The sequence below is a fragment of the Telopea speciosissima genome, chromosome 6 (assembly GCF_018873765.1).
Source record: "Telopea speciosissima isolate NSW1024214 ecotype Mountain lineage chromosome 6, Tspe_v1, whole genome shotgun sequence".
NCBI classification, from domain to species: domain Eukaryota; kingdom Viridiplantae; phylum Streptophyta; class Magnoliopsida; order Proteales; family Proteaceae; genus Telopea; species Telopea speciosissima.
In genome coordinates this window covers 43,473,457-43,497,686 of record NC_057921.1, presented here as the reverse complement: position 1 = coordinate 43,497,686, position 24,230 = coordinate 43,473,457, and the positions used below count along the sequence as shown (strand labels likewise).

General features: G+C 37.9%; 3 protein-coding genes across 3 annotated transcripts; all 3 read right to left on the bottom strand.

Moving 5' to 3' along the window:
- Positions 1 to 4,013: 4,013 nt before the first annotated feature.
- Positions 4,014 to 4,888, bottom strand: LOC122664502 (probable glutathione S-transferase). Its single transcript, XM_043860346.1, has 2 exons — positions 4,574 to 4,888; positions 4,014 to 4,361 (listed from the first exon to the last, which is right to left on the bottom strand). Exons 1-2 carry the CDS (start codon positions 4,886 to 4,888, stop codon positions 4,014 to 4,016), a joined length of 663 nt encoding a protein of 220 aa, XP_043716281.1.
- A 6,226-nt stretch (positions 4,889 to 11,114) lies between these two features.
- On the bottom strand, positions 11,115 to 13,178 carry LOC122664501 (probable glutathione S-transferase). Its single transcript, XM_043860344.1, has 2 exons — positions 12,859 to 13,178; positions 11,115 to 11,475 (listed from the first exon to the last, which is right to left on the bottom strand). Exons 1-2 carry the CDS (start codon positions 13,171 to 13,173, stop codon positions 11,128 to 11,130), a joined length of 663 nt encoding a protein of 220 aa, XP_043716279.1. The 5' UTR covers positions 13,174 to 13,178; the 3' UTR covers positions 11,115 to 11,127.
- An 8,659-nt stretch (positions 13,179 to 21,837) lies between these two features.
- LOC122664500 (probable glutathione S-transferase) lies at positions 21,838 to 23,615 on the bottom strand. Its single transcript, XM_043860343.1, has 2 exons — positions 23,245 to 23,615; positions 21,838 to 22,188 (listed from the first exon to the last, which is right to left on the bottom strand). Exons 1-2 carry the CDS (start codon positions 23,557 to 23,559, stop codon positions 21,841 to 21,843), a joined length of 663 nt encoding a protein of 220 aa, XP_043716278.1. The 5' UTR covers positions 23,560 to 23,615; the 3' UTR covers positions 21,838 to 21,840.
- Positions 23,616 to 24,230: the final 615 nt, after the last annotated feature.

Here is a 24,230-nt window from a genome sequence, read left to right as displayed (position 1 = left end):
GACAGTCATCTTCCTCGGTACAGTTTTAATCCTTTTCTTAGCTTTAGATGTCATTCGAAAAAGACTTTGAGTCACTATCTAGTTTTGGGAACAAGAGGCCATGTATATATGTTCAATTATTGATTTATTGATCTTTGAATCTTATTGACTCCATTTTGAACCGGTCCAAGAGATCAAATCAGGGTCAGGTTACAGTGCGAAAAAGATGTTAGGCACCTCGGTATGCCATACACCTAGTTTAAACAGTCTTTTACATTTAGCATTCTAATTAGGAAATAAAAGTTTCTAAACCTAGCATACAAAAGAACACACCCTAAGGAAAGAAATTGAAAATCTAGCTACCTTTAAAAAAGAAAGTTAGAGATATTTACAAATCTCCTATTGCATTACAAATGGTAAGTTAGCATTAAGTTAGCATAAACGTGCAAATCAAATCTAACTTTAATAAAGAAGGGTTAGAATCTTACCTAAATCCAACTACACTACAAATGTTAGCAGGTGGCAAAGGATATACTATAAATTCCAAAACTCTTGAAAGGGAAAGAAAAAACCTAAAGGCTAATTATGTTAAAAAAAAAAAAACACTTTCGATTCTAGGTATGAAAAATAAAGTTTAGAATGCATGAAATGATTATGAAAATTTCTTAAATGGTGACAAATCTTATCTGGCATGTTACTATGATGGTGCAGCAGAAAGCACAGTTTTTATTTTTTATTTTGAATTTTTTAAATTTGAGTTTTGGACAAAATAGTCAAATAATTAATATGCCCTTTTTATACATTGTAATACTAACATGCATGGATTGAATTATGAAAAATTTTCTATAATATGCTAAAATATTACAACTACACATGATTTAATGATGGAATGACATAAAGGTATTTTTGGAAATTTTATGAGATTCTAATTATGATAGAAATGGTCAAATAACCAAAATTCCCTTTTATGCAATGAAATGCAAAAATGCAAGAAATACTATTAAATGAATGTCAAAAACAAAATAAAAGAAAAATATACCCAATCATGCATGTACTATTAAAATAGGAAAAAAGATCTTGACTTGGTGGTGTGTCCTATGCTCTCCCACAGGGCACCGTGAGATGATGCCTCTGCCCCCTGTCTAGATACCTAGACGTGCTCACCCATTGGCCAGACACTTGTGTAGAGACCATGCGACCAAGTAGAGATCTCTTGCCCATTAAAGTATATCCTTTTCACCAAAGTTAGACCTAAGCTTTATTATAGTGAAACAATACTATTTGAAAAGTTTCAGCCAATTCTGATATTGGTTGGGCATCCAAGTCACTCTAGGGGTAAAATGGTCCTTTTCTACAATACAATCTATGAGAGAAATATCGGGCTCAAATCTTCAGCAACAGGGGAAATCTTTTAGGGTGATAAATTCAGTTTCCACAACTTGATAGAAGCTCCTTGTAGAGACAAATGGAGACAAACACAATGTAATCCCCTAGCACTCACACACAATGATGGAATCCCCTTCTCTTTCCTCCTAATCTTTTCATATAAAATATCAAGCCCCAATATTTCTTCAAGAATATAAATGTCTAAGTAGTGGGATCCTAGAGGGTGATCCTACTAAAAAGCATCCATATGTGAGTCAGACTCATCAAAACAAACAACATTATTTACTTGTGGCTAGTGGATACTACCCAATCTAGTAAATACAAATTATTCATTCACAGCTATACCTTAAAGATGGATATACAAATTATACCCTCCCCACTGGATGGAATTAATTACAACTTAGTCTTCGTATTTAACAGTATCCCATAATGGACCTAAGGACATAGAATAAATTACTATCAACACCCTAGTATGTTGAAATAGCTTATTCAAAGAATCTGCACCATTGATTGGACATCATAATATTTTTTAAATTCTTTTAAAATTTAATTATTAATAAATAATAATATTTTAAATCCCTAGCAAACTATTCACAAAACCACCACCTTTGTCTAGTCATAGGAAAATATGTTAAGATATTCATCCTATTTGGAAAGTAGATCCTACATTGAGCATCTCTTCCATTAACAAACACGAGAGAAGGTAAATAAGATCAAAATAGGGGCAAGTTTCTTGTAAAGTTGCTATAATTAATGCCATGTGAAAGGAACAAATGAAAAAGTTTCTTTAGTAGTTTTTACTTTCAACAATTAATCTAACTAAATTTATGTTTAAAACTCAATAATATGATACTAGATTTAAGGAAATTAAAATTATACACTCAAACTTACAAGTTGATAAAGTTATAAAAAAATAAAAAATGATTTAAATTATTTATAACTAATATCAATTTCTTCAGTTTTAGGAGAAATTCTACATGACAATACTCTAAGCTTAAGGGAAAATTCTATAGGACAGTAATAAAACCAGCAATGACATATGGGGCGGAATGTTGGACAGTTAAGAAGAGTAACATAGATAAGATGAGTGTACTGGAGATAAGAATGTGCAATAAAACCAGGAGAGATAGAGTAATGAATGTTTATATTAGAACCAAATTGGGAGTTGCACCAATCTAGGACAAGGTTCGTGAGAGCCGCTTGAGATGGTTTGGTCATGTCCAACGGAGACCCATGGATGCACTAATAATGATGAATGATCAGATTCAGTTTGAAGAAGCTAAAAGAGGTAGGGGCAGGCCTAGAATGTCTATTGGAGAAGTGGTAAAAAATGATATACATATGGTCGGGCTCGATCCTAGTATGACCGTGGATAGAGTTGTTTGGAGGACAAGACCCCATATACTTGACCCCTCATAGAGGAATGTTCTTGGGATGCTACTTTGACTTTTTTCCTTTAGTAATTATATTTGTTTATATATTTATTTATTTGTTTTTATTGTTTTTATTTTTTTACTTCCTTCTACATACTTCTCTTATTTCTCTTGTGGTATTGGCCTCTTCGGATCCATGTAGCCGACCCCATTTAGTTGGGATAAGGTTATGGTTGTTGTTGTATAATTTTTTCAGTTTTAAATTACATTAATTAAATATTTTTTCCCACTGCTAAAGAAATCGGGTTATATCATTTCATAAAGGTGATACATTGAAAAAAAAGTTTAAAATTATTTATAACTAACATCAAATTTTATTTTTTTTCAGTTTTAACTTTTGAGTCTTTTAATTAGGGATGTAAATTGATTAGATTCTGCTCGGATTTACTACTATCCTAATCTGAATCTGTTTATCGAATGACATATCCGTATCAGATCCGATATCCGACAGAATTTTAAAAACTAATATCATATATGAATTCAGGAGTTTATCAGATATCCAGATATAATCCGATCCTATAAACTATCCGATTAGTAAACGAATCTGACCTATATCGATTACGGATTTTCGACTTCGATTACTGAATACTGACTCCAATTACCAAAATATCCTTATAAATGTGTTTATAATAAGAGTATTATAGTAGTATATCATATATTTTTACAAAAAATATTAAACCAATCTTATTTTACAATCGGATAGTAAATTATTTGGATATTATCCGATCTGAAATGGAACTATCTGAATTTGAATCTGAATTCGAATCCTATTATATTTTGAACGGATTTGAATATTGTTCTGAAGTCAAAATTCTGGATTCGAATCAAACCTAAACAGAACCAAACAAGGATTGGATACATATTTTCAACTATCCATTTACATCCTCAGTTTTAATTCATTAATTTGAATATGTGATAGGAAAATTACACTAATTAAATATTTTTTCCTACCGGTGGAAAAAGCGGTCATTTTTAATTCTCTCTCTTATACACAATACATGGGCATTGGATGGAGGGATTGATCAATCAGGCTCTCAGCCAAATTGCACTAGCAGCTAAAACATGTTAAAAAGAAATATCCACATCATTCAGCTCTAAAGTACAAAAGATCATAAGTGAAACACTACCCCTTCATACTTCCTGCTCCATGAGGTGGGAGACTTTATTTATTTTTCTTCACCCATTCTCCTCTTTTTTTTCTTTTTTTTGGGTACTCTATTGATCAATCCCATACTTCTTCCTCAAATTCCCATACAAATGATAGACCCTTTGTTGGTCAACAAGGGAGTTGGACACACTTTCCTTCTTCAAGCACCTCTCAGTCCAAGCAGTAAGCTTTGGAACCTCAGCTTCAATGCTGAAGTTTCCAAATGTTTCAAACGAGTAAAACCAAGTGTAGAAGGGGATGAAACTCAAATCTACATACCCAAACTTCTCTCCCCCAAAGTAAGGCTTTTCTCCAAGCTCTCCTTCCAACACTTTCAAAGACTCTATTAAGTCCTTCTTTGCTGCCTCATTCTCTTCTCCTTTCGAAATGCATGTCTTCCAACCATAGTCGAATATCTGCGAGACCAATTATTTCAATCAAATGGATTTGTTAATTGAGGGTAGGTCTCGGTACAACAATAAGGTTGCTCCATTATGGCCAAGAGGTCACGGGTTCGAGTCTGGAAACAGTCTCTCTACGAAAAACAGGGATAAAACTACGTACGTTATGACCCTCACTATGGGGTCTGGTGCAATAAATCAAAGAGAGAGAGAGAGAGAGATGTAACCTTCTTGTCGATGAAATCAGCCCAAAACTTAGCTTGAGCTCGGAGGTAAGGATCAGAAGGCAGCAAAGGAGATGTCTCCTTCCAAACCTCGTCAATGTATTGAACAATAACGAGGGATTCACAGATGGGTTTTCCATTATGAATCAAAACAGGAATCTTCTTATGAACAGGGTTCATCTTCACAAGCAGAGGACTCTTGTCTTGCAGGTTCTCTTCTTTGTTCTCATACTTGATTCCTTTCTCTGCCAAGGCGATTCTGACCCTCATCCCCAAAGCGCTGGGACAGAAATCCAAGAGAACTACCTCATCCACCATTGTTGTGACTTGTGATCGATCACCTCTAAATTTCAAATCAGTGAAATCACTTGATGTTGTAAGCTGAATTATGATGAGTATTTATAGACTGCTCTTCTGACGTTCACGGAGGCTTTTAAGACGTGGGTAAGGGGTCACATAGTACTCGGTAGTCGGTACTCGCGCCTTGGGTTTTAGTAATTTAGTTCGTCCCTTTCTTGTTCCATTCTGGATTGCTAGAGATTGATTCAGAGGACGATGTGGAGGGGTTGGCCGTTGGGTCAACCACGCTATCAACTCTGGTCAAAATTGGCTTGCGAGGGTGCTCAACACTCAGCACTATAAGTTTCCCCATTTCTTTCTCCCCACTTCACAAAATTGGCTTCAAATTTATTGAGGTAATAATCCCTTGTAAGTGTTTCACCTATCAAGTATAAAAGTTAGAAGAGGCCATCTCACTTTGAACCAATTGGTTTTAAGATAGAAACCAAATACAAATCATCTTCTCTATTAAAATAAATAAGATTAGATTAAAAAAATAAACAATGGAACTACTAGTTCGAAGGCAAATTTCTCACACCCTTGTATTTATTTATTATTTTTTTAGGAAAAGTTTTCATACACGGCTATGTAAGCCGTGTATATGAGAGAGCCTCTCACAAAGAATTGGAAAAGTCATAAATCCCCATCCATTAATTAATGCCTTGAAACTCCCACCCTCTCACATACACGATTTACACGACAATGTATGAAAACTTTTCCCTTTTTTTACTTACTAAAATTTCTCTATTCAAAGATTCTTTTTTGTTCTCCTACAAAAAAGTTTTACCTCTTTCTCTCCTGTTAATTCTAAATCTCTAAATTACCCCTATTCACCTCCCCTCTTTCCCCCACCCCCCTCCTACGATCTCTCCAGTGGCACTCCAACAACCCTCCATGCACCCTGCCCTAGCTCCACCTCCGCCCTGCATGGTTTGATGTATCGATCAAGCAATACGTATTGGTTTTGCAAGTTAACGATCCTAATACTATGCTCAGGGTAAATCAGTCAAAAATAAGGGACAAATTTGTTTGATACGCCTGGTCCGTACCAATGCCGTATTGATATCATATCAGTTTTAAAGGTAATCGATACCGATCTAATACCGTGCACTAAAAGCATGCTGCCTTGCCATCACCTGAATTTTTATCGTCTGCGGTTCCTTGACCAGTGCGGGTTCCCTAGTGCCTCTCACAAGAGGAGAGTGGGACCCACCCGGGTAGAATGTTCGATCAGGTGCCTTGGGTGGGTCCCATCCCCCTCTTGTGAGAGGCACTAGGGAACCGTACCAATCAAGAAACCGCAGACGATAACGCTTCGCCATCACCTCTCAAATCCGACGACACCCCTTTCCCATATTCATACCTTGGTTTTTGTATTTGAATTTTACTCCCTTCACTAGAGAAATGACCCCGATACTTTGGGAAAAACATGAAATTGTTTTTTTTATGATAAAACAAAGTGGTTGCGTTGGCATCTTCTTTCAGCTCTTCGATCTATTGGAACAATATTAAGCTTCGCAAACAAGAAATTGTGTTTTTTATGATAAAAAAAAGTTAATTATTCTCCAAGAAACTACTACTTCAGCCAGGTTCTTTTCTTTCCTTCTTTTCAACTCTAATTAATAACTGAATGGTTGCTCTCACTTGTATTTATAATTGTGTCTTTCTGACAATTGTGCAAAGTTGGGTTTCTCAAAGTTCAGTGGAGAATTTGTCTTTGTATTCAAGAAGATATAAATGCGGACAAGGATGGTCAAACCTTTCCCATTACCTATTTTCTTTTGGACTGATCCATGGATTCCATCTCTCCTTGAACATTCTATTCCACTCTCAAATACTGTTGGTTTGCCTAATAAGATTGATAAATTTATTTCTAACTCTGAGTGGAACTCTTATCTGCTTAACTCTACCATCCCTATAGATGTCTCCTTACATATTCATAAAATAAATCTATTTGAACATTCTATTCTACTCTCAAATACTGTTGGTTTGCCTAATAAGATTGATAAGTTTATTTCTAACTCTGAGTGGAACTCTTACCTGCTTAACTCTACCATCCCTGTAGATGTCTCCTTACATATTCATAAAATAAATCTATTTGATTCTGATGATAGTTGGTGATGCCCCATGTCTAAGACTGGTAAATTCACCACTAAACTGGCTGCAAGATCCTTGTCTTCTCTAAATCCACCCTTTAATCCTTTGCTTTCCACTTGGTGGAAGTTCTTTTGGAAAATGAAATTACATCCCAAGTTTAAATTATTTTTCTGACGTGTGTTTAATGCAGGTCTCCCAATCAAGGCTACTTTACACAAATGACTTCCGATCAATCTATATTGTGCCCTCTGTGGAAAATGTGTCTAATCATACTGGCATTTATTCCTTTTTTGTGACTGAGTTAAACATATTTGGGCTGCTGGTCCATTGAGGTTGAGAACCGAATTTTTATCTCACCCTTCTCTAGAAAATTTTTGTCTCTCTATGATGGTCAAGTTGGATAAACTTTCCCTTTCTTGGTTCTTTGGGGTTTTCATTATTTCTTGTTACTTTATTTGGTCCGCCCGTAACAAGATGGTCTATGGACATGAGAAACCAAATCCAATGTGGGTTTTGAAAAATATTGAACGCTGGTTAGCTGACTTGGAATTATCCCCCCTTTTGCTCATCCCCCTGAAGTATCTGACCAGCCTGAGGAGGTGTGTCAATTATCTACTTTTTCTCACTTACCTAACTTTAAATTTCACGTTTTAATATGTGCAGCATTTCAAATCCCAGGATCAAGTAAAGCAGGATGGGCTTATCTCTTTTTGGCAGATGGCAAGTTTAAATTGTTTGCCACAGGTTCGATTAAATCTTCCCACAATTTGGAGCCAGAACTATGTTGTATTCGTACAGGGCTTGTTCATGCCTCCAGATTAGGGTTGAAGATAAAAGAAGTTTGGTGTTCGAATAAGCAAATCTCCGATCTTCTTCCATCTCCAAACATTAATCCGTGGCCGTGGCATCTCCTTCAGTATCTTTTGTATATCAGCTCAGTAGCGCAAGACTTGGACCTGAAGTTTAGTACGATAGGAGATCCTTTGTGTTCTGCAATAGTTTCTAATTTGACCATTAAGGCCCTGGACTCTAACTCTCTTGTATATTCTTCCTTTTAATTTATCTACTTTCTTTATCATCAAAAAAAAAAATGGATGGTCAAAGCTTGAATCAAGGCCTCAAAAGCTTCAGAGGATAGGATTGTTTGAAAGACGACCTTATCACCAGGTTTGAGCCCGAAACATTGCAAACCTAGAGGGAAACAAAGAATCAATCGGGTGAGAGTGCGAGACTTGAGAGGCGGTGGCGGGCAGAGGCCAAGGGTGGAGGGTAAGGGTGTCAATTTAGAACCGAAACTGAAAACCCAACCTGAAACCAGTCGTTTAAAATCAAATCTAAGTAAATTGGTTAGGTTCGGTTTTGTTTTCCAAAGTTAGAATAATTTTTAGGTTTGGTTCGGTTTCGATTAACCGAACCGAATAACCTACTTTTAAACCGAATATGGAACCATATAAAATTATATATATAATTTTTAAATATTTTTTTAATCAAATGCTGATGAAAAATTCTTTCCATTTTAGTGTTCGGGAAAAGTTTGATGTACTATGATCCTATTCAATAAGGAATTTTTATTGGTGAAAATGTAAAAAAGTTGGCCTACACATTTAAATTAGGATCAAAATAGAATATGAAATCAAATTAAAACCCACTAAGAAGCTGAATACAAAATAAATAAAAACTAAAACCGAATTGAATCGAGTCGATTCAATTTTGGTTTTGAAAATGTATTCCTATTCTTGGTTCAGTTCGATTTTAGTTTCTACACCTTTTTTTTTTATAGATATTAGTTTCTACACTTTGTTTTTTAAATCGAAATGAAACTGAATCGAATAACCAAAACCGGACCAATTGACACCCTTAGTTGGAAGAACAAGAATGGAGGAATAAAGGTAATTTAAGGATTTAGAATTAACAGAGAAAAAACACTGGTGAAATTTTGTTTTTTTTTTTGAAGAACCACAAAAGAAACTTCGAATAAAAGAGTTTTGAGTAAATATAACTTAAGTACATGATTGTAATAGAAATTTTACCTGAAAATCTTTTTGCGGTACATATTACTTCATACTCAAGTTCACTTTCTTTCTCTAAATGTCTCACCAGCTCTTTCTCAACTCCCCTCTACATTTGTATTTTGGGGTTGATAAGAAATTGGTTGATAATTGTTCATGTAACAATGGAAGGTGATGTTTCAAAAAATCACAAGAAAAATCTGAGCGTTCATTTATTACATTTTTTTAAAACTGTCTTTTTCCACTCAAGGTTGGGAGAATGCACAATAATGTCTAGAATATTAGTACACATGCATAGATATAATTATATAAACAATATATGTAATAATATAGAAGGGGGTAATTGATTGAATTAGACTATGAAATTTGACATGTGGTTAATCTAGACCATGTCTTTTCTATTATCCAACGGTCAAATATGGGCATATCATCTGTCCATGTGGAAAAATAAATGTTTTGTGATATTTGAAAAAATTAAATGACCTTTGTGATAATAATAATAATAATAATTCACCACCAGGTGAATGGGAAGCTATTAGAGTAAGGAAGTTTGCATATCAATTCAAATCTCAACATGGCAACCCCAAGGGGTTAGCGCGCTAACGCTATGTTACAGCTACTTGAGGGACATGAGACTCCACCTCGTAGGAAAGCGAGGTCTCGTGATCAAACCTTCGCACGCTGCATAATTTCTTGGGGCCACCCGCCGCCTAAGGCTCACTAGGGCCCGAAGCTCCCAGGTTAGTGTGTGGCGCGGGGGTCATGCGAGAGGTGGCGATTGATCAAACGTCATGGAAATAAAATGAGTGAGGTGATGTGGCTTGGTAATGGTGTAGACAAAAGAAAATGAAGAATATCATTTATTTGTAATTCATACAAAGTTATGGTTCCAAAGACATAAATAATTGGTACCAAGGAACTGATTGCAAATACCAAAAACATCATGAGGGCCTTTGTGCAAAATCCAAAATATTGAGTGTAGAGTCATTGGTTTATGAAAGAGGATTTTGAATTTTCAAGATTCTATATCTCGAAATCTGATTGGGGGAATATGGTAGCTTGGAATTCAAGTCATACAAAAATATTTCAAGGGCTGCATTTAATGAGGACCTTGATGATTTTCAAGAGACAAAGGTGAGTCGTTTAGTGAATTGCACATATACCGAAGGTCTTTTAGAGATTCCAAAATCTAGTTTGTGATTCGCTCATTTGTAGAAGGGAAGCTCAAATTTTAAATTCGACAGCCAAGGGTTTTTTTTTTGTTTTTTTATTTGGAGGAAGTTTTCATACACCACCGTGTAAGCATGCACGATCATGTCCCCTCTCACAAAGAGTTGGAAAAGTCATAAATCTTCACCCATTAATTAATGCCTTGAAACTCCCATCCTCTCACATTTACGGTTTACACAGCCGTGTATGAAAACTTTCCTCTTTTTAATTTTTAGATTAATGTTGTAAGAAATTTTTGGAAAGAAACCGTATTCACCTCTATTTACATTCAAAACAGATGTTTTTAGTTTTAATTCATTAATGTGAATGAAAAATTACAACATGTTAAAAAGAAATATCACTACCATTCAGTTGTACGTAATACAAAAGATCACAAGTGAAAAGCTCATAATATCTCTTTTTTCTTCCACTAAAACAAAAAACCTAAGGTTTCGTTTGGTTGTAAAAGAAATTAAAGGGAAGGGAGGTGAAATTTTCATACCTAAAACAAAAACTTTTGAAATCATTACACCTTGTCATTACATTACTATCTCTAAATCATTCCATATTTGGTTATTAAATTGCATTGTACTTTGCATCCAATTCCCTTTGGTTTAAAATGTAAAATAAAAATTACATGTAAAATGTATCATTACTAAATATGGTATGAAATTTAAGCAGTTTATACAATCACTTGGGGTAATGATTATAAAACTTTTTTTTTTAAGTTTAAAAATTTCCACTTCTCTTCCTCTTAATATCCCTTGCAACCAAACATAGCCTAAGGGAATGACCCTTTCATACTTCTTGCTCCATAGGATAGTAGACTTTATTTATTTTTCTTCACCCATTCTTTTTTTTTTGATAAGGTTCTTCACCCAGTCTCTACTCTTGTATTTTGCTCTACTCATCAATCCCATACTTCTTCCTTAAATGGCCATAGAAGTGGTAGACCTTTTGTTGGTCAGCAAGGGAGTTGGACACACTCTCCTTCTGCAAGCACCTCTCAGCCCAAGCAGTAAGCTTTGGAAAGTCAGCTTCCATGCTGAATTTCCCAAATGTTTCAAAGGAGTAAAACCAAGTGTAGAAGGGGATGAAACTCAAATCTACATATCCAAACTTCTCTCCCCCAAAGTAAGGCTTCTCTCCAATCTCTCCTTCCGATACTTTCAAAGACTCTATTAGCTCCTTCTTTGGTGCCTCAATCTCTTCTTCTTTGGACATGCATGTCTTCCAACCATAGTCGAATATCTGGGAGACCAATTATTTCAATCAAATGGATTTGTTAATCGTGATCATATATCATCTTTCTCATACAAATAAACTAATTTGGTCACTGAAATCGAAGAGTGTACGTATTAGTCAAGTAAGCTTCAAAAGGGGATTACTACTTCAGGAACTGTATCAGACTATTATCTTTGTTTTAATCTACTATTTTCTTTTTTTTTTAAAAGGCCGTACCCAGGGCATGAGGCTTCCCGCTACTACAGGGTTTAGGGAGGGTCCTAATGTACGCAAACTTATTCGTGCTATCGCAGAAAGACTTTTTAAATTCAAACCCATGACCACTTGGTCCCAATGGAGCAGCAACCTTGTCGTTGCACCAAGGCCCACCCTTTACTATTTTCTTTTTTCTATAAAAAAAAAGAAAGAAAGAGGGTATTAGTTAGGGGTGAAACAGGGTCGGGTTTTTTAAAACCCTAGCCTAACTCTAAGTCCTCTTAGCTTAACCCAAGCCCAACCTGGCCCTAGGTCGGACTAAGATATCTCAACTCATGTCTAACCCTGTCGGGTTCAGCCCAGCCCCCATTGACCCTGATCGGGCCGGGTTAGAATTGATTGACCCTGATTTTTGCCATTTACATCATCCTATGCATAAAAAAAAAAAATGAGACATATGTGATTGGGTATTGATTTGTTTCATACTCAATTGATTATTAGAATTTTCTTTTGATTAAAAAACTTAGTCCAATCTTAAAATTATAAATATTTTATTTCAATAGATAATTAGCATTTTTTTGGTAAACTAACAAATAATTAGATATTAAATAATAATTGCAAAATGTAAACAATAAATTGTAAACAAAACCTAACACAAGCTGGGCTTAGCCCAAGACCTCAACCTTGGGCCAGCCCTACCCAGACCCAAGGCCTGAAAATTTCAACCCTAACCCACCCTCCGGGTTGAAAAATCGAGCCCATGCCCTGATCAGGCTCAAGGCGGGCTAAGGGTGAAAGGGCCAAACTTACACCCCTAGCTAACTAGTAGTCAATTGTTTTCACAAATCGTGATCGTCTACGCCCTGCTGCCCGTAGCGGCCATAGCAGCATACTAATGAGGTGAGGCATAATGATCGCCTTACCCCCGCTCGGGCAAAGCGTTCGGACAGGGGTAAGGCGGTCATTGCGCCTCGCCTCATCAATGCGCTGCTCTGGCCGCTACGGGCAGGCAGGCCGTAGACGATCTGGATACTATTTTCACTCTCAAAAGCAATGATTTAAAGCTAGACGAATTTAACTTGGAATTCGAAATAGTTGACTCAACTTGATCTGATTTCGAGTAAATTCCACCACCAAAACCAAATTGTTGGTTTGGGTTAGTTAATGAAGGAGAGAGAGAGAGAGAGATGTAACTTTCTTGTCGATGAAATCAGCCCAAAACTTGGCTTGAGCTCGGTGGTAAGGATCAGAGGGCAGCAAAGGAGATGTCTCCTTCCAAACCTCATCAATGTATTGAACAATTACAAGGGATTCACAGATGGGTTTTCCATTATGAATCAAAACAGGAATCTTCTTATGAACAGGGTTCATCTTCAGAAGCAGAGGACTCTTGTCTTCTAGATTCTCTTCCTTGTCCTCATACTTGATTCCTTTTTCGGCCAAGGCGATTCTGATCCTCATCCCAAAAGGGCTGAGCCAGAAATCCAAGAGAACTACCTCATCCGCCATTGTTATGTGATTTGAGGTGAGAGTAGTAACAGTATTTATAGACTGCTCTTCTGAGGTTCACAGAGGCTTTTAAGACACGGGTAGGTGAGGCGTGAGGGGTGCCTGTTTTGTTTTAATTTCACATAGTGCCTTGGGTTTTGTTTTTTTAATGATGAGATGGGATTTTAAATTCATTGCCTTGGGTTTTAGTTCCTCCCTTTCTTGGTCCGTTCTGGGTTGCTAGTTTTTAAAATCGAAGGACGTTGGTGGTCAGGCACGCAATCAATTCCGGTCAAAATTGGCTAGCGGGGGTAAATGGGTGATCCTCATCACTAGCAAAGGCAAATCATCTTCTTCTTTTTTTCACCTGGGACCCGGGGCAGCTCCTAAGATGTTATTCAGGAAAACAATTAGAAAGAATTACAATGGGAAAGAATTACAATGGGCGGCCTATTAGTTTATGCAACTTTGCCTACAAAATTATTGCGAAGATAATGGTAACTCGGTTGGCATTATTTTCATCGACGTTAATTGGGGAAGAACAGGGGGCCTTTGTTCAAGGAAGGAGTATCCTAGATAACGTTGCCTTGGTGCAGAAAGTAGTGCAGGATTTGAATAGGAAAATTGGAGGGGATAATGTTGTGCTAAAACTAGACATGGTTAAGACCTATGACAGGATCGAATGGAGTTTCCTAAGGGAGGTCCTTGTAAAATTTGGGTTTAGTTCCAAGTGGATTAGTTTGGTGAACAAAACGCTTGAAAACTGTTGGTTCTCAGTAGTTTTGGGTGAAGGACCAAAGGGTTACTTCAAGTCAACGAGAGGTCTTCGACCAAATCATCTTTCTATCATGTTAATGGAGTTATGGGGAGGAAGAGGATAAGTCACTCATGTGTTTGACTGTTTTATATGGGTTCTCATTTTCTTGCTTGGTCTCTGGTTGATCCTTAATGTGGTGGTATTTAACTGGAAGTCTGTTGGATCTATGCTCGGATCCTTTACTGCCGAGCTGCCTGACAGGACCATGCTACTGAGAAACAGTAAGACAGAGAATGATCGCCTTATCCCTGTCCAAACCCCTTGCCCAAACAGGGGTAAGGCGGTCATTCTCCATCTCACTGTGTCTCGGCAGTACAATCCTGCCGGACAGCTCGGCAGTAGAGGATCCAAATTGGACCCTAATGATAGAGTTCCTTGTTGGAATGAGGTCAATTCCATTTTGTCTATGCTATCATTCATTGTTTTTTCATAAATAAATAAAAAAAAAACTAATTTATGGTTGATTTAATTAGATCCTCCATGATGAGGAGAAGTTTGGAGGTTCAGTTCCTAACATTTTTGACCTACCTGCTTTCTGCTTTATAGTGTTTGATTCACTCTGTTGGGTTGTTTCATATCAAACCCTAAGGGGTAGCTTTTACTTAGTCTAATAAACAACAACCCCAGTTTTAATTTTTGTATGTGATGGTTTTTTCAACTCTAGCATCTCTACGGTTGGATGAACATCAATAGGTCTCTCTTTAACTTTAAATTTCATTTTGCTATGGTGAATTGTGGAATTTCAGGGGACATATTGGCACCGATCGAAGGTCATAAGCATCTTGCAAGGGTTGCAACAAGCACTGGTACAAGGGTTCTGTAAAATAGAAATTTGGGTTTGTTACAAGAAGGCTAGGTGGCTAAATGGCTAACTCAAGGATCTCAATGGCCAGTGGAATTATTTAAGCTACTTTTGGATATCTCTTTTTGGTTACTTATAAGGCTCTGCGATGAAAACCCACACTTCAAACTTATGTGCTATTGTAACCGACGATATATGTAGAAACTTTTTTATTTTAGTTTTCATAAAAGTAAAGGATGAAAAGGCTGCCCATAATCCACCCAAGGTAATCTCATGAATCATGCATCTGTAATTTGTTTTTTTATAACGTAGATTGGATTTAACAAAAAAAAAAAAAAAAAAAACAATGATGTTGCTCATGCTCCACCCGACCCGAGATAATGGAACTTGGCTCCTATCCAGCCGTGGCGGGAGCTGGACGGTCCAACGCATGGAAACCACCCTAAAAACAGGGGGTGGTCATTTCACATGTGGGGCCCAGGTGGGACACACCTACATAAAAAGGAGGACAACGTGTGGCTGTGGCGCCGCGCGGTAGGGTTGTGAGCGCCTGCGAAGCTGCGCGGCAGGGTCGCGCACGTACTGTCGCGGCAAGTCGCAGTGTTGCATGTGCGGGGCTGTTGCACATGTGGTGCACGCTCCGTAGGGGCTCAGGTTTCTGGGGTGAGCAGTACCTCCTTCAACATTCGATAAAAGGGCCTTGTAAATTGTTTTTTGGGGATATGGGGTTCATATGGCTCATGTGCAAGGGCGAGAGTCCTTGGGGGGACGTTGTCAATCATCTGTGTCTAGTCGTTGTCATTGCCAGGGGTGGTGACAAAATTCAGTGTCTACAGCCGCCACCATCACCCACCTTCGTCCCTTGGCTTGTTAGAACAGAGCAGAGGAGCTTTCCCTTAGACTCCTCCTGTCCGGTAGCATCGGCTTCAGAAGCCGTCGAATTCACCAGTGGAGAGAAAGGGGAGGATTAGGAGGAATTGAAGACTCCAGAGTTTCCAGTCTCGACTCCATGATTCATCCCAAATGGAGAGTAATGGAAAGGGTGTAAGCTTTCAGTCTGTTGCTGCCAAAAACCGCTATTAGAAAACTTTTTTCTTGTTTAGCTGTCAATGCTCGTCTAGTTTTGATCATGACCCTTGTTTGTTTGTGTTCTTTGGGGGACTTGGGAGTTGAGGAGATACTAGTCGTTGGAAGCATAAACAAACCACTAGCTTCCTATTAAAAGAAAAATCGAAACAGCTCTACTTTTTTTCCTTTTTTATAAGTATGCCTTCACTTGATCGTAGTGTAGTAAACAAGTACCCGATTTGAGAAAATAAGACTATAATGTTGTTGGTAGTGACGAACTTGCTGTTGTTGATAGGCACGAACTAGTAACTGTGGTTGAGTCGCATCAACGAAGACACTCTCTTTAAGATCTGAAACGCTCTTTGTACCAGTGCAACCGGGGTTCCTTTGCGTTTTACCTCCAAGATAAAACAACCACCGAACCGTAGTCTTATGTACAAAGACTTCGGTTATAAAGGAAAGCAAGGCTAGGCTCACTAAACGGTTTAGAAAAATCTATTGTATATAGTGACAAAAAGGGAAAAACAAAACAATACATCTATTTCTATAGAGAAGGAGAACCAGAGAGAGAGAAATCCATTTTCTGGCAATCAAAGGATCCAATACACACCTGTACGTATGGTACATGTACAGCAACCCGGGAACCCCCCCACACACACACAAACATGAGGGAGGAGGGTGAGTCCAACACACAAGGGCTTACTCCCTTGAGAAACAAATCTATATATATGCCCATCTTTTCTCTCTTCCACTTCCAATGTGGGATTAAAACTTTACAGAAGTTTTCGCTACCTTCTACATGTTGAACAGTGATGGTCACTGAGAGGGGGGGGTGAATCAGTGGACTATAAAAATCTTTTTCCCTCAACAGTTTCACTCCCTGTTCACCTGTTGAGATCTTTAACACTCACTACAACCAACCACACAGTCTTCTCAAAAGGCACACAGGCACATAACCACACTCTAACTAGCAATCCTGACATAGTCACATACAACCACAATCACCGATACTACTGCCAAGAGCTGCTAAACAAAGTGCTGCCAAGAGCTGCTATGTCAACTGTTGGGGATCCCGCACTCAAGCACACTGACTCAATCACAACTGGAGGACCTCACTGATGGCATACATATACACATACACACCACAAACTGACTGTCAAAGGCTCTACCAGGTGTGTACACCCATCCTACAGGAAAGCACTTCTAACAAAGGTAAGCAATCATCCACAACACAAAGAAAGACGTGCTTCGGCAGTTTGCCTAAGTGCACGGAGTAATGGTCACTCAGACCTCAGCATCTACTCATCATTAATTTTTCCAGCATAAAACTGAGAGGCAGCACCCACGGCAGATGATGTTTTAGTCACACCTATGACTCAGGACATCTGACCTGCTTCTATCCCTAAGTATAGAGACAAGGGTGTTATCCCAATGGTTTCCCAGCACCCACTGGTAATCAACACTATGTCCAGATGCAACTGGACAACTCAATAAAAATACTTGGGCTTATATGAATGCCCTACAATGTCAAACACATCTAGCATAGATCTCAACATATATCCCTATTGATAGCATATACAATGAATACCGAAATAGAAAAATTACAAAGTCAAGAGATAGAAATTCTCACAACCATGAAGTGTCTCTAATTCCTGATATCCGTAGATGGAGTCTGACAACTCTGGTGGCTCACTGGAATCTTCAACTTCTCCCAATTTGATGGAGAACTGGAATCTTCAAGTGTGCTTAATCACTGATGCTCTAGAGTGGTTCCTGACAGTGTGGAAAACCACTTTCTTCTTCCTTTTCTTTCTTTTCCTTCTACTTCCTTTCCTTTCTTTTCTTTTTCCTTTTCCTTTCCTTTCCCTCCTTTTCTTTTCTCTTCTTTTCCTTTCTTTTTCTTCTTCCTTTCTTTCCTCCACCGGATTTGATATTGAGCTTCAACTTCTTTGCATTATCTTCTATTTTTCTTCCCTTCTTATTTCTTCCTTCCTTCCTTCCTTCCTTCCTTACTTCCTTCTTTTTCCTTTCTCCTTCTTCTTACTTCTTCCTTCTTCTTTTCCCTTTTCTTTCTTAGCTGCAACCACGAAGAGAGGTGCTATTTAGGGCTCCAACCCATTGAGAATAAGCTTTGATGCAATCCAAAGAGCCTTCTAGTTTCAATATCAAAGCTTGAGAGAGATGAGATCATTCCATTTTCTTTTGGTTGCCCTTTTTCTTCTAAAATGGAAAACCCTCTTTTTTCTTTTCTTCTCCTTTTTTTCTTCTCTTCTATTCTGCAGCTCTCGACGATTCTATAGTTCCCCACTTTGGAGAAGAAAACCACTTCCTTTTTTACAAAAAAATCTTTGAGAAAAAATATCAAAATAACCCTTTAAGATGAACTAATCAAATCTTCACAAAGAGAATCTTCAAAGTGGGCATTACAAAAAGAACTTCTAGAAAGATTCAAAGAGGATGTACGGATTCCAAAGTGCTTTTTGAATAGCAAATTGAAAGCTATAAAATGAAATCAAAGACTTTATACAACACCCCCTTTTTTTTTTTTTTTTTTTTTGGAAAAAAACACTCATGACTCCACGTGAAGAAACAATGACCCACTTTTTGAAATCTCTCCACTTTTTGATAATTTCGAAAAAATCCCTTTAGTTTCACCTAATTATGTCATTGTAGACATAACTTATATATATTTATAAAATAAACTCCTGAGACTAAACTGAATTTGTATTGTTGGCCGAGAGCATGCGATGAAATCCAAAAAATTCAAGATTTGTTTCTATTCTGCGTATCCATACGAGAAAATTCATAACTCCCTCGTCTGACTTCGGATTGACGAACCGTTTGAACCGATGGAAAGAAGACTCGACGAACTAACTTTTTTATGTAGAATATTTTTTATAGTTCTATCGTTATACCCTCCAAAAATACCAACGAACACGCTGCCAGTGTAAAAACCTATGAAATCAACATTCCTAGTGCACCTAGCCTTCATCCAAGGCTGTTTAAGGCTTCCAAACACAGCATTGGACAATCTTATGCTGCCACATAATCCCCGGATGCTCCAGCATCATTGCCAACATATCACATCACTGTTAAATGACCAGAATGCCCCTGTGAGTTGTATCAACATCACATAGACCTCTGTGACTGACAAAATTGCCAACATACTACTAGATGGTCTCTGTCACCTGTCTAGGCCATTTGTACTCTATAAAATTATATAAATGCCCCTGAATGTTGTTCATACCTAAAATTATAGAAATGCCCATGGATGACTCCCAAACACTATGGGACCTTTGTATACACTGCTAAACCCCTGTAATAATGTCACTGCCACTGTGAACACTTTAAGAACTACTGGGGATGCTGGGGCACTATCCAATCACTGCAACCTAAGGGCGGGTCAGGGTTGGATTTTTTTGGCCTTGAGTCAAGGTCGGGTTAGGCTTGGGCCCAACTAAGGGGACTTAGGGTTGGGCTAAGGTTCTATACTGCCCGGCCCAACTCGACCTGTTGCAGCCCTAGTTTTACTGCTTTTATACTATAACATGATAACATATATACATTACATAGTGTAATTAGCCTCATATGTTTTACATAGCTTTCCAACTTACAAACCTAGACTAGGGTTTGCTTTTGTATTTTCTTACCATCCATGATAGTTTACAAGACTATTTAGTAGGACTAATAGGCATTTAGGAATGGTACAAATAGAAGGTGATCGGCTTTTAATCGGATGGACTTGATGGCCAACAACTTTTCTAGTCCAGAGATCTAGGTAGACAAAAATCATCCATTGGGGTTCATTCTCTATCCTAAAAAGAAGAGACATTTATGGATCCTAGACCCTTATCTAATGATGACTCTTTGTACCTGTGTTACCCTCTTTCAACATGAATGGATAGGATTCTGTATGAAACAGCCTAAAATAAATATAATAAAAAGAAGGTGAGAAACCCTCGCAAACCATCAAGAAAAGGGGAGGTTTCTCATCGTTATCCTCTCCTAGAATCGCACGGTGCATCGAAACCATCAAGAAAAGGGAGGTTTCATCGTTATCCTTCCCGACGCAGCGATCGCATCGTGCATCGTGCGGCACAGCAGAGGCCATGTGGCACAGCGGATCCCACATGGTGCACATGGCCTCTGCAGCCGTCGCATGATGCAGTACTACACCGTGCAGTAACTTCATAGGATAAAAATTCGAGGTTTCTCGCCCAAGTTGTGCTCGACATCGCATCAGGGCCTTTAGATGTCGACATGTGGAAGTGGTAAAGTCATGGTCCTGGTAAACTGTGAATTTGGGTCAATATTGGATGGAGACGACCTGGTTTTTTGGTCTTTTGACATCCAAAGACTTTTCTGGAATTTTAGTACAAACTTGGAATTTATGGATCAATTCTTGTGAGAAAATCAAGACTATTGGCTACCGTTGTGTCACATTTTGAAGGCTTTGGCTCATTTGCAAAAGTTTTCAAACTAAGCATCAGATCAGATGTTTTGGCGAGAAAATCCTCACATTTTCATCTTTTCTTGTCTCTTTCAAGTGACCCGATCCATGGAATGTATGGATCAATACAACTTTGTCACCACTCATCACTTTCAAATTAAAGCTGACCCAACACTTCCTAGATTCAAGAAAATGACTTCAAATTTTGGGGAAAATTACTAATCCCACATCTAAAATTTTCTATCCCAAGATTGTTCCCCCTTAAATTTTTCAAATGACAAGATCGCATAACTGGAAGCATGTCTCATTTTTTTTTTTTTTTGGCTAGAATTTAGCCCACTAGAGATGATCCACAAGGCCAGGGCCCATGAAGGATCAACACTTATTCCAAAAAAGACTTGACTTGCTGGAGGGGACAGGGGAGGAGAGGTTTCGAATTCAAGGCCAACATATCCTAGGCACCACTGATCCCGACCATCAGACCAAGACTGATGTCCCTAAAAAGTCAAAATTGCTAGAGATATTAATGTATGAGTAAGAAGGTAATCAAACTGAAGTGGGGGCGGGTTTCGCTTGGCAAGTTTTTTTTTATAAAGTAGCTTAATTGCCATGTGAAAGGAACAAATGAGAGGGTTAATTTAGTTGTTTAAAAAATTGATATCTAAATGACACCTCTACCGGTGTATGTAGAACGTGACACTTTTCAATTGTCCCTTGTCTTATTCTCAAAAGCTTTTAACAATTTTTTTTTGGTAAGAAAAGTTTTTAATATTGAGATGCATAAAAGGGTTTTTCAAAAATAAGTTGAAAGTGATATATCATTATATCATTATCATTACAAAAAAAAAAAAAAAATCAGAATGTGCCATTATCATTATTGAAAGAAAAAAACAAAAACAAAATGTGTCATTGTTATGCATATATTTTCGAGTACGCATGTGAAATGACATTATTATCCTTATTAGAAAAAATTATGTATCATTCAAAAAGGCAAAAAATGTAAGGTTGCAAACTATTTGACACCTTGAGAGGTTTCAATAAGAAATCCCGTGTTTAAAACTCAATGATATGATGATACTAGATTTAAAATTACATTCTCCAAACTTACAAGGTGAAAAAAGTTTTTATAAAAATAATAATTAAAAGATGATTTAAATTATTTATAAGTAATATCAAGTTTTATACTTTAAAATCATTAATTTGACAGGAAAATTATACTAAGTAAAATTTTCTCCCACTGCTAGAAAAGTTAGGTTATATCATTTTATGAAAAATAAACACTATCTGGTTGTGTGGTTCCACAGGAGCGCGTGAAAGTACCGCCCTAAGGAAATACCAATATCATTCAACTAGAAAGTACAAAAGATTACAAGTGAAAAGGTCATAATATTTTTCAATAAAAAAAAATTAAATAAAACTCATAATATCTTTTTGTTTCTTCCAACAAAACCAAAAACAAAGGGAAAGACCCTTTGTTCATATTTCCTGCTCCATAGGGTAGCAGACTTTATTTATTTTTATTCACCCATTAATTCTCCTCTTTCTTGAACTCTACTGATCAATCCCATACATCTTCCTCATCTGCCCAAAGAAGTGGTAGACTTTTTGTTGGACAGCAAGGGAGTTGGACACACTCTCCTTCTCCAAGCACCTCTCAGCCCAAGCAGTAAGCTTTGGACACTCGGCTTCCATGCTGAACTTCCCAAATGTTTTATAGGAGTAAAACCAAGTGTAGAAGGGAATGAGACTCAAATCCACAAAACCAAACTTCTCTCCCCCAAAGTAACGCTTCTCTCCAAGCTCTCCTTCCAACACTTTCAAGGACTCTATCAGCTCCTTCTTTGCTGCCTCATTCTCTTCTCCTTTCGACATGCATGTCTTCCTACCACACTCAAATATCTACAAGCGAGATCAATTATTTCAATCAAATATTGGATTAAAAAAAAAAACAAATTTGGATAGGACATTGTCTGGACTACCCGTGTGAAGACTTTATAGCCTAATTCATGGGCTGATATTTGACATGTGATTAGGGGACCTTGGGGTTTACTTACCTATAAAATTTGGGTCCAATCCAAGATGCAAAATGGAAAATAATTTGGCTTCATGGGAAGACCTTCCAAGGCACATCGCACGAGTTTTTTGACCAAGTTCTCATTCACCTACGGTGGAAGAGGAATTCCTTTGCCAATGACCATCATTGCTCATGGATGAGACTCTAGGAAGAGTGAAGGGTAGTTTGGACTTTCAACATACTGGGAACAAGTAATTATGATAGTAGATTCGTGGTTGAAACCTTCACCATGGGTAAAGGAAAGCAATTTGACTCCTCTACTTCCGCCTGCCCCTATTGCTGTATGCGCTCCATACACAAGCAAGGCGGAATGTACTGCCTTACCCATGCCCGAGTGGGGGTAAGGTGATAATTTTCGCGATGCTTGTGTGTGGGGGTGCACGGCAGTACCAAGCAGGCGGACGTAGAGGAGTCGGATCCAAAGTCAAGCTTTCACTTGACCTAAATATCACAATTTTTAACATAAATGGTATTAATAAAGTATTAAGAAACTTAACACTCCTAGGAGGGTGCACGGATTTGGATCCTCTGTGGCCTGGGGATGTGTGGCCATCATGTTGCGCACAACTCCCAGGTCACCACCTTAACACATATGCTCATCCAATGGATGGGCATCAAGCTCCTTTCAAATTTGCTTTTTGAGCTGCATTTTTGAGGAGCTCAATGCCCAACCATTGGATATGATCATGTGTGTTGAGGTAGCGACCTGGGAGTTGCGTGCAGCACAATGACCGCACAACCCCAGGCCGCAAAGGAGCCTGATCTGATGGTGCACCAACCAACGAGACGGTAATGGACATACATGGGAAGATATATAACTGCATTTGACGCCAAAATTTGACATAAGACCGATGAGAGAGAGAGAGAGAGAGAGATGTAACCTTCTTATCAATGAAATCAGCCCAAAACTTGGCTTGAGCTCGGAGGTAAGGATCAGAAGGCAGCAAAGGAGATGTCTCCTTCCAAAACTCGTCAATGTATTGAACAATGACGAGGGATTCACAGATGGGTTTTCCATTATGAATGAAAACAGGAATCTTCTTATAAACAGGGTTCATCTTCAGAAGCAGAGGACTCTTGTCTTGCAGGTTCCCTTCCTTGTACTCATACTTGATTCCTTTCTCTGCCAAGGCTATTTTGATCCTCATTCCAAAAGGGCTGAGCCAGAAACTCAAAAGAACTACCTCATCCGCCATTGTTATGATCGATCACTTATAGAGCTTATTCTAGATATCAAATGAGAGAAAGCGGTTGATGTAACGTGGGTGAGGGTTCACATAGTATGCACGCCATGGTTTTTACTTTTTAGTTCTTACATTTCTTGGTCCATTGCGGCCGGGTTGTTGCTAGACTTTGAATTTAGAATTTGCCACCGCGTCCCTTTCTAGAAATTTATTGCGAGCTGTGAATTTTTGGGTCAATTCATGCGTGTGGATGAGGATTCAAGGCTTCATTTCCATAGAGAATAGGGTAACAATAGAATTTAATTGCCTTTTTTTTTTTATTTTTTTATGTGAAAGTAATTTATTTAGTAGAAAAGAGAGATGTCCTAAGTTACATCGCCTTGTATACAATGAGTATGTACTATGTGTGCTAGCTGGTGTGCAATTGAGATGTCAAGTCTAGGTTTTTTATGAATACAAATATTATCAAATTTGAAAAGTAGAGTTTTAATGTTAAATAAATTTGTAAAAAGCTGCCATGGCCATGGATGTTCCGTCGGATGAGAGCCATTTGACAAGATTTATTGAATTAGTCCAGATCTCCATTCTTCTTCTTCCCAGTGAAATTGCACTTTGGATTCCTTGTTCAATTCCTCTTGCTTCTGCTTCCTGTGCTGAACCTGTGCAACTAAAATCTATTTTTG